Source organism: Vicia villosa, linkage group LG6, assembly GCF_029867415.1.
Source record: "Vicia villosa cultivar HV-30 ecotype Madison, WI linkage group LG6, Vvil1.0, whole genome shotgun sequence".
Classification (NCBI taxonomy): domain Eukaryota; kingdom Viridiplantae; phylum Streptophyta; class Magnoliopsida; order Fabales; family Fabaceae; genus Vicia; species Vicia villosa.
The window spans coordinates 92,283,065-92,293,307 of NC_081185.1; the positions used below are offsets into that span (position 1 = coordinate 92,283,065).

General features: G+C 37.9%; 1 protein-coding gene across 1 annotated transcript; it reads left to right on the forward strand.

Annotated features, from left to right (window-relative positions):
- Positions 1-5,110: 5,110 nt before the first annotated feature.
- On the forward strand, positions 5,111-6,724 carry LOC131614140 (uncharacterized). The gene is made up of 2 exons (XM_058885767.1): positions 5,111-5,949; positions 6,070-6,724. The coding sequence occupies exons 1-2, from the start codon at positions 5,111-5,113 to the stop codon at positions 6,722-6,724; spliced, it is 1,494 nt and encodes a 497-aa protein (XP_058741750.1).
- Positions 6,725-10,243: the final 3,519 nt, after the last annotated feature.

Consider the following 10,243-nt stretch of genomic DNA (forward strand, 5'->3'; position numbering starts at 1 on the left):
CACTCTCTCATCATATCCCTCCTGCTTCCTGGATCATCGATCAGCTCACGTCAGAGAACGCTCAGCTCAAGAAACAGAAGATGTTAGAACGTGAAGTCGACTCTTCGTCAATGTTTTATAGTCCTTTCTCTCAGTTTCTCTGTATTTCCCTTTTCAAAGTGTGTAAAAACGGCGTTTTCGCTTAATTAATAAAAGTTTGATGTTTCATAACGTAATTATGATGTTTCCTTGAAAAATAATTAACTTAATTGCATATCATACATCGCTTTAGTTGTACGCACTGACACGAGAATTGTCGCGGATCTAATAGTCACTTTCCTTTCTCCAGAAAGAGAGGAGGAGAAGGAGGTGAACCAAGACTTTCAAGCTGTCTCATCCATACAACACTCGTTCAAATCGCAAGAAAAGAATGGAAGACTTTGAGCAAGAGAATGAAGAACTCAGAGAGGAGATTAATACTCTCAAAGGTACTGTTGAAAGACTCAATAGTATGGTAGAAGCCCTGGTAGTTGCGCAGAATCGACCAACGCTAGAAGAACCGCAAAGGACTGTGGTTTCCGAGATTGTTTCTACTCCCATTCCTCAGTATACCGTGTCACCCGATCGACCTTGGGGCATGCCGTATAACTTTATTCCAGAAGGGTACATACCTCCAGCTTCTGAAGCTCCAAAAGTCACCATGGATATTGTCGCACCCCAATTTTTGACCCGCATATTTTATTCATTCTTGGTCATGTCGCACCTGTATATCTTTTAATTCAGTTGTCGCATTTTTTTGCATATTTTGGAAAATTGGCTTTTTATTAAAGTCAACAAAAACAACATGCATTTCACATTTTTACACATTTTATTAAGTTACCATTCGATTAAAAATTTTTATTTTTTGATAATTAATAGATGTTTGTTTTCTTTTTATCACTTAAAAAAAGATATATAAAAAAAAAATGTGTTTTTTTGTTCATTTTATTAGTTTTATTATTATTTTTATTACTATTATTATTATTTTTATTTCTATTATATAGGATAGAATAGAATTTATATTTTTGTGTGAGGCCCAAATCACTTTCTTATTTTAAGCCCATTTACATTACCACAAAAAATAGTACAAAAAAAAGAAAAAAAGAGAAAAAATAGCTTTGTTTCACGTCTCTGCGTCTTAGCTATGCCCTGCACATATGTCAAAATGGTCAATGACAAACACAAGGGTCCAAAACTCTGCATTCTTGCTGCTCCACTATGCCAAGCAGAACGGTCCAACAAACCTGCTATGCTGCTGCCCCAATCTGCTTCAAAAACTCCAAAATATTCACCAAAATATCCATACAAAGACCTGCATCATTAAAGCAAAATAGCAGAGAAGAACAAAGAGGAAAACTTAATGAACAAGGAGGCCTCAATTCTTTTTTTGAAATTAATCTCAGCTCTATATAATGAGTTTCTCAGCAGACAGAAGTCGGGGGGAATCGGCAGCCACCAAGAACAATAACATACAAAACCTCTGCCAAAGTTCTACCCGAATCACTCTCCAAAAACCCATACACGAAAACAATACACAGAATCCTGCAATATCCCTCAACAACATCAACTCACTCCCCTCAAAACACTTATTGAACCACAATAATCATCACCGTGAAACCGAGTCACCCAACCCCAAATCTCCACTGCTCACGGTAACCTTCACTCAAAACAAAACCGAAGTAGCGGAAGCAGAAAGAGACGGAGCGGAATCAGAGAAGAGAAAGGAAGAACGTGTTTACCTTGAGGTAGACCTTGATTCGAATTCGCCCTGTTTTCTTTTCCTTTATTCACTTGCTAATTTATACTTGTAACTATAACTTGTAATCACCATGTAAATCTCTGAGCATGTACTTTGGGGCATTTACGGTTCATGTGGGAATCGGGTATTTGATTGAATGTTTTTGTTTTTGTTCCGATAGAACCGAAACCGTAAGACTGAGAGAGATTCAAACACGAGAGATTGAGAGTTCCTCGTGAGCGATAGAGGGAGAGAGCGTGAGAGAGATCGATGAATAGAATAGAACTTTTTTTGTTCTTTCTGGAAATCCATGAACATCAATCGCGAGAGAGAAACAAGGATATCATGTGAGAGATGAGCGAAGTCGTGAGAGCAGAGAAGAGAGAGTCTTGTTTGTTTTTTTTCTCTGATTTCATTTAATTTAATTTTCCAATTGAAAAAAGAGGAGGGTTAAAATGTTGAGAGAAACAAGGAGGTGCAGCGGCGCCTCATACTAGTTCCTAGGGTTTCTCCATTTTGTTTTTCTTCTTCCTCCTGGGCCGAGTGTTTTTTTTTATGGCCCAAATGCTTCTTTACCTCACCAATCATTTGTGTGTCAATATACACCTCCCAACACCAATGGGCCTCCATCCTTTCAGCCCACTTATTCTTGTCTCAACATTTTATTTTTATTTTTATTATCAAGACATAGTATTTTTGTTTTGTTAATTAAATCTATTAACTAAAACTTTGACTATATTAATTAATTGAATTAAATTGGTTTTAATTTAATTGATCATGTTAGTTAATCCATAGTTAATTTAGTTAATTGACTAGACACTTCTCATTAGTTGATTACCATAATAAAATCAATTCTTTTTATAATAAATTTACATTCAATAAAACACTCGATTTAACGTCGGGTCCATTTCAAAACTTCTCACAAAAACTTCAAAAATAAATTAAACTCATTACTTCTTTTTTTCGCCCAAGCGCGAAGCCTTTCTTTGCCCAAGTGCAAATCTCGCCCAAGTGCGAGTTTCATTTCAAAAATTGTCTTTTCCGCCCAAGTGCGATTAGACCCATTTCGTAAACCCTAAAACGCTTTATCCAATGTCAAGTTGTTAATCTTCTTTTTTTAACTATATCAAAGAGAACAAGTGACAAGGGGTGCACGCCTCTTGAATACCTTCGATCCTTTGAATCAAACATTAAATCAAAGTGATTAAGTGACAAGGGGTGAACACCTCTTGAATACCTTCGATCCTTTGAATCAAACATTAAATCAAAGTGGTTAAGTGACAAGGGGTGCACACCTCTTGAATACCTTCGATCCTTCGAATCAAACATTAAAAGTTCTTTCTTAATTAAATCAAAGTGATTAAGTGACAAGGGGTGCACACCTCTTGAATACCTTTGATCCTTTGAATCAAACATTAAAAGTTATTTCTTAATAAAATCAAAGTGATTAAGTGACAAGGGGTGCACACCTCTTGAATACCTTTGATCCTTTGAACCAAGCATTAAATAAAAAGCTTTCTTAATCAAATCAAATGGTTAAGTGACAAGGGGTGAACACCTCTTGAATACCTTGATCTTTTGAATATAAAAAACTTTAATCAAACCAAGAGGTTAAGTGACAAGGGGTGCACACCTCTTGAATACCTTGATCTTTTGAATTAAAACACTTTAATCGAACCAAGAGGTTAAGTGACAAGGGGTGAACACCTCTTGAATACCTTGATCTTTTGAATCAAAATACTTTAATCAAACCAAGAGGTTAAGTGACAAGGGGTGAACACCTCTTGAATACCTTGATCTTTTGAATTAAAACACTTTAATTAACAAGGACAACAAGTGACAATGTGGCTCGCTCCTGTTGAATACCTTGGGTAAAGACGCGCTAGGTGCACACCTATACTCAATCCTTTGCTAAACGTCCTTTAAAAAAAAAGACAATCTCAATTTCATTCAACCTTTTTGCCTCATGGCCTTTTCATTTTAAAACTCTTTTCATAAACGAGACACTTATTCAATTTTCAATACGAACATACTTCCACATGTGAAGATCGAATATCTTCCACTCGAATGCGATGATGGCCAAAATCATGTCTTATCTTGATTTAGTCATCCATTCTTGTAGTGATCTCATATCCATGTGCGCATAGTATTTCCATTTGAAAGCGATCGAGTACCTCTCGCTAAAATCAACCAAAAAAACATTCGTGGTTCTTAGCCTGAACTACGATTGCTCTGACTTTCCCATTGCACTAGGGAATACGTAGGCACAAGATACAAACGTCTTGGCGAGCACGATAATAAAAAATAAAAATCCTTTTCCTTTTCCCTTTTATCGATTAATAAACTAAAGAACGCAAACATTACACTAACACTCATTCATAAAACTAACTAAATGGGTCCCATCGAGTACGATGGAGGTGAGGGGTGCTAATACCTTCCCCTTGCTTAACCGACTCCCGAACCCTAATTTGGTTGCGATGACCATCTTATCCATTTGTTCTTATTCATGGGTTTTATTCGACATTTTCCCTTTCCGTTTTTGGAATAAATAAAGATCGGTGGCGACTCTGTTCTTTTTCGAGTGTGTAGACACCTCGAGTAATTTTTAGCGCTACAGAATTGGCGACTCTGCTGGGGAAGTTAGAAATCTTAAGAGAGTCAACCCTAGTTTAGTTTGTTTTATGTTTAAGTGTTTGCCTTTGTTTGTTTATTCCTATGTTCTTTATGCTTATTCTTGTGCTCTTGTGTTATTTATGTTTACTCTTATATTATGTTTCTTTACTCTTGCTTTATTGTTTGTATTTATGTTGCTATATATATTCATCTGTGGGAATGGGAACGATGCTTGAGTGAAGCTCTTAACCCGAGCTTTTGAAAAACAAGAGAAAAAACATAAGTTAGGAGGTGGTTGTGTAGTGTTAGCCCCCAAGGTGAACACCTTGAATGGCTAATACGAAAACCCCACTTGGAGGAGATTTAGTCATGAGATTTGTCATAAGATGGTTCGCCCATCGCATGACCGAAATCTGATTTTGTCGCTAACTCCAAGGACCTTTAGAACCCGTTCCATCTATGGTGATGTAGACATCTTTGCTATCAAAAACCTTAGAGCTAACCTTGTGAGGGGATTTTTGGGTAAAGAACTTAGAACTATCCTAACTTAAGGAGCCTTCCGATAGGTTGTTCTATTACCTTGCTTTGCATCCAACATTGCATGACATATCATTTGCATCATGCATACATCCATGTTGTCCTTGTACCTCATTCCAACTGTCTCTTTCATCCAGTCACCATCAATCGTCAAGCTGATTCCCAGGCATCCTTATCAGACGCGAAGTCTTACACGACATAAAGATGGAAGACCTTGAACAAGAGAATCATGAATTCCGTGATGAAGTAACTACTCTTCGAGTTGGGGTGGAAAGATTGACTGCTTTGGTGGAAAGCTTAGTGGCTGCTCGGAATCAACCATCACCTCCTTCATCTCCTTGTGCCACTCAAACACAAACTGAAGTCCAGACTACTACGATCTGCGAAGTTTCTACTGCTACTGTTTCTATGGCTCCTATCACTGGTCTCTCTCACTATCAGATGCCTAATGGCTACCCTGGGGGCATGTCTTACAACTTTATGCCAGAGGGATACCGTCCTGTTACTGGAGCTGCTCAAACTACTCCTATAATGACCGTGATTCCACCCTCGGTACATACCGTGCCACAAACTGAGGAACCCATTTACCAAGTTGAGCCCAATGAAAGAGGTGAAGTTTATGATGATTTCCAAGATCAATTCCAAGAGATGCGAAAGGAGATTAAGGCCCTCAAAGGGAAGAATTCATTTGGAAAGAATGCTTATGATATGTGTCTTGTGCCAAATGTGAAAATACCTGCCAAGTTTAAAGTGCCTGATTTTGAAAAGTATAAAGGGAGTTCGTGTCCTCAGAGCCATTTGACCATGTACTGTAGAAAGATGGCCACTCATACTGATGATGATAAGTTATTGATCCACTATTTTCAAGATAGTCTAACTGGTGCTGCTTTGAAATGGTACATGGGATTGGATAGTACTCATATCAGTTCTTTTGATGACCTCGTAGAAGCGTTCATTCGACAATACAAGTATAATGTCGACATGGCTCCTGATAGAGACCAACTCCGAGCCATGGCACAAAAGGAGAAAGAGTCTTTCAAAGAGTATGCACAAAGATGGCGTGAGGTTGCCGCCCAAATCTCTCCTCCTATGGAAGAAAAAGAGATGACCAAAATGTTTTTAAAGACCCTAAGCTCATTTTACTTTGAAAAAATGGTTGCAAGTGCTCCAACCGACTTCACTGAAATGGTGAATATGGGAATGCGACTAGAGGAAGGCGTACGAGAAGGACGATTGATTATGGAATCTAGATCGTCGATTGGAACCAAGAAATATGGAAACAACTTTCAGAAGAAGTGGGAAGATGAAACTATTGCTTTTGCAATTGATGGTGGAGAGTCTCATAACTCACGTTCCTACCGACCCTTAGCTTATCAGCAAGCACTATTCATATCATACGATCAGTATCCATATGTTGCGGCCGCACAATTCAAGCAACCATACCGACAGCCTTGGGCATCTCCTCCTCATAATTCTTCACAAAATGCTCCTCAGAATGCAGCTCAGAATCAGAATCGTCAACGGAATCAGAATAAACCTCAAAGGAACCATCAGAAGGAGGATCGCCGCATTGACCCAATTCCAATGACCTACGCTCAGCTATGGCCATATCTAATCGAGAGTAAAGCAATAGCTCCTAGACCAACCCGACCTGCAAAGTTTCCATTTCCCAAGGAATACAATCCAAATGTCAAGTGTGATTTTCACGATGGGATATCAGGTCACTCCATTGAAGATTGCAATGTCCTGAAGGAAAAAGTTCAAGATCTGGTTGACAAAAAGATACTCTCTTTCAAGGATATTGGTCCTATGCCATGATCAGTGCTGAGACACCAAGAACATTCCTAAAACCAATGGGTCAAAGCAGATCATTGAGCCACTTTTTATCACTTGCATTTACGTTTCTTCGCTTGTTTGCTAAGTATTTATTTGCTTTTGAACATTGTTAACTTTAATGGTAATATTAATGAAATGAGCATGCAAGTTTTGAATTGGTCCATTCGTATTCACTCTTTCTTCCTTTTATTTTATTTTGTTTCCTAAAAAAAAATGATGAAAAAAATTACGTTTATGTTTCTCCTATTTCCTTTTCTCTACCATACTTTTGTTTAAGCAAGTATTGGAGGATGACGATAAACAAAATACCCAATTTGCATCAATGTGCTTTCAAATAAAACTTTGTTGATGATGTACAGGCATTATTTCAAATCCCCAAACACTGGAGATATAAGGAAGATAATCCCTCGTTAACCTCTTTGAGCCTAGGAGTTGGAGTTTATTTCTACAAGAAATTAAAAACCTTAATGTTAAACCTGGGGCAGGGTAGTTATTCAGTTACAATGACTAATTAATTTGATCTCCAAGAGAATCATTCATTTCTAAAAGAACCATCCCAAAAAAGGTTCAACTGTGTCCTCTCTTCGTACACAATGTCGAAGAATAGTGATAACCCAAAGCTTACAATGGTTGTACTCTCTTGAACCATCAACATGGCAGTCACCATCTACAAATTCTCAAATCAAATGGACAAACGTCACACAAGTTGTTCCAAAAAAGAGAATTAGAAAAATAGAAAGGCCCGCTAAGTCAAAACCTAAAAAGGAGACTTAGGCAAAAATTAGGGCATCCCGCTGGATTGAAATGTCATAAAAGATCATTGTCAAAAGAAAAGCAAGAATAAGCTTGTGTGACTTCCAAAGAGAATAGGTGACTCCCATCTTAGAATCTATTGGTTCTCAAGCATCATTCGTAACTCCTCTTGGAAGTTGAATACATGTGTCAGTTAACTGAACTTAGGACTGAAGTGCATCACGAAGAATGGGTGGGTTTAAATCAAATTTTGAGCCTATATCCTTTATTTCTTAAACCGTGAACCTGGCCACGTTACAACCCTAAAAAGACCTAATTGAAGCAAGATTTCTTTTGAAAGCATACTATTGCAAGGTTGCGTTAACTTGACTCCTAATTTGTTTGCTAATCATTTGTGTTAACATCATGCTATCACATTATCTTTCACAAATCCTACTCAAATTCACAAATTGAATTTCAAAATAAAAATTTCCTCATAAGGACTCACCTTTTGTTATACCTTTAACCATTCCAATAAATGATTTGTTTTCAAAATTTTGCATATACGTTGCATTAAAATTACCATTTTGAATTAATTGTTTTATTTGCAAGTCAGCACTTAGCACTAAAGGAATCGCACTTGAGTGAAATTAGTTATTGGCAAGTGATTCAATTAGGGGAATATTCTTCCCAAGAACAGTCAACTTGGGGCAATTTATTTCAAGATCCAGTTGATCTGGGGCAGTTACCTCGAGACAAAGTCTCTCAAAGGCTCACACTGGGGCATGTTACATTACTGAAATGTTAAAGTCAGTCACTTGAAGGGCTCATCATTCAGGGGCAATCTTCTTCCAAGTGCCAAGCATAGGGGCATAAGATCTCAAATCCTCATTTACAACAGTGCATAAGATTCCTCAATGATTTGTGAATCATGATTTGTCTGGTTGATGGTGTTTCTCCTTCGGCTGGTTTATTTGCTGCATTATTGATAGTGTTTGAAACCTTAAGAATTTTGGGGGTTTTTTCCAGTCGTTTTTTTTTTAATTTCCCCAATGGAGTAAGCTGATTCTATTTTTTCCTAAGTGGTGGTCCTGATCCCCCAAGTAGTTCTGAAGCTTCTCCAACAATTAATGTTTGCAGTTTCGCTTTGGTTTACCCCAGTAGGCATGGTTACGCTGCTAGTAAGTTTCTCCGACAAGTGTGGTTTCTCTCTAGGGTTTATTTCCCTAATGGATGTTACTCCCATCAATTTTCTCTCATCTCCAGCATAAGTTTATTTCTTCTAGAGGATGTTGCAAGGGACAAGCTCTATGTAGAAGTCTTCATCTAGTCGAGTATCTCGTTACACTGTAATGTTTTGAAGATCCCCAGTTTATCTGTTTTGTCAACATATGCATGGTATGCATACATTCATACTTACACCTTTCATGCACATTTGCATTTCCTAATGATCCTAAATCCATTTTGGTTGTGTTTATCCCCAATTAATTTATTCCCTCTCTCCAATAGAGTGTCAGCTCTAAGCAGAAAAGTGTGTATCCTTTCTAAATTCCCCACTGAGTTTATCCCTCGTGGGAGTATTTGCTTTAGCTTTCCTTTCCATTTTGGATAGGATAAATCCTTACATGAGCTTATTCCTTGTGAGGAAGAGTCCTTGTTGACCGTTTCTCTCCAACTCATTCTTGGATTGATTTTGTCTCTGATCATTTAGACCTCTCATGAAATTTGGATCAAGAGTGTATTTATTTTACACCTTTGATGAAGAGATCCCTGCATCTTCAAGTAAAAAGTCGATGTCCAGATGAAGATTCCTGTACCTTCAATGAAAGTTGGTATCCAGATGACCAGATTCCTGCATCTTCAAGTAAAAAGTCGATGTCCAGATGAAAATTCCTGTACCTTCAGTAAAAGTTGGTATCCAGATGACCAGATCCCTGCATCTTCAAGTAAAAAGTCGATGTCCAGATGAAGATTCCTGTACCTTCAGTAAAAGTTGGTATCCAGATGACCAGATTCCTGCATCTTCAAGTAAAAAGTCGATGTCCAGATGAAGATTCATGTGCCTTCAGTAAAAGTTGGTATTCAGATGACCAGATTCCTGCATCTTCAAGTAAAAAGTCGATGTCCAGATGAAAATTCCTGTACCTTCAGTAAAAGTTGGTATTCAGATGACCAGATTCCTGCATCTTCAAGTAAAATGTCGATGTCCAGACGAAGATTCCTGTACCTTCAGTAAAAGTTGGTATCCAGATGACCAGACTCCTGCATCTTCAAGTAAAAAGTCGATGTCCAGATGAAAATTCCTGTACCTTCAGTAAAAGTTGGTATCCAGATGACCAGATTCCTGCATCTTCAAGTAAAAAGTCGATGTCCAGATGAAAATTCCTGTACCTTCAGTAAAAGTTGGTATTCAGATGACCAGATTCCTGCATCTTCAAGTAAAATGTCGATGTCCAGACGAAGATTCCTGTACCTTCAGTAAAAGTTGGTATCCAGATGACAAAATTCCTGCATCTTCAAGTAAAAAGTCGATGTCCAGATGAAGATTCCTGTACCTTCAATGAAAGTTGGTATCCAGATGACAAGATTCCCGCATCTTCAAGTAAAAAGTCAATGTTTAGATGAGGATTGTTTCACCTTCAGTAAACGTTGGTGTATCTCTTGTTTCTCCACCATCAGTAAAAGTCGGTGCATCCTTTGTTTCTCTACCAGTGGGGTATTTTCCCCTGTAGATTTGTAATCTCTTCTCCAGTAGAGTTGGATTCCATT

What these genes read in the sequence shown, in the direction of transcription:
- LOC131614140 (XM_058885767.1), top strand. Translation starts at nt 5,111, where the DNA reads ATGGAAGACCTTGAACAAGAGAATCATGAATTCCGTGATGAAGTAACT. An exon ending in GAGAAAGAGTCTTTCAAAGA is followed by an intron (nt 5,950 to 6,069) that starts GTATGCACAAAG and finishes AATGGTTGCAAG; the next exon opens with TGCTCCAACCGACTTCACTG.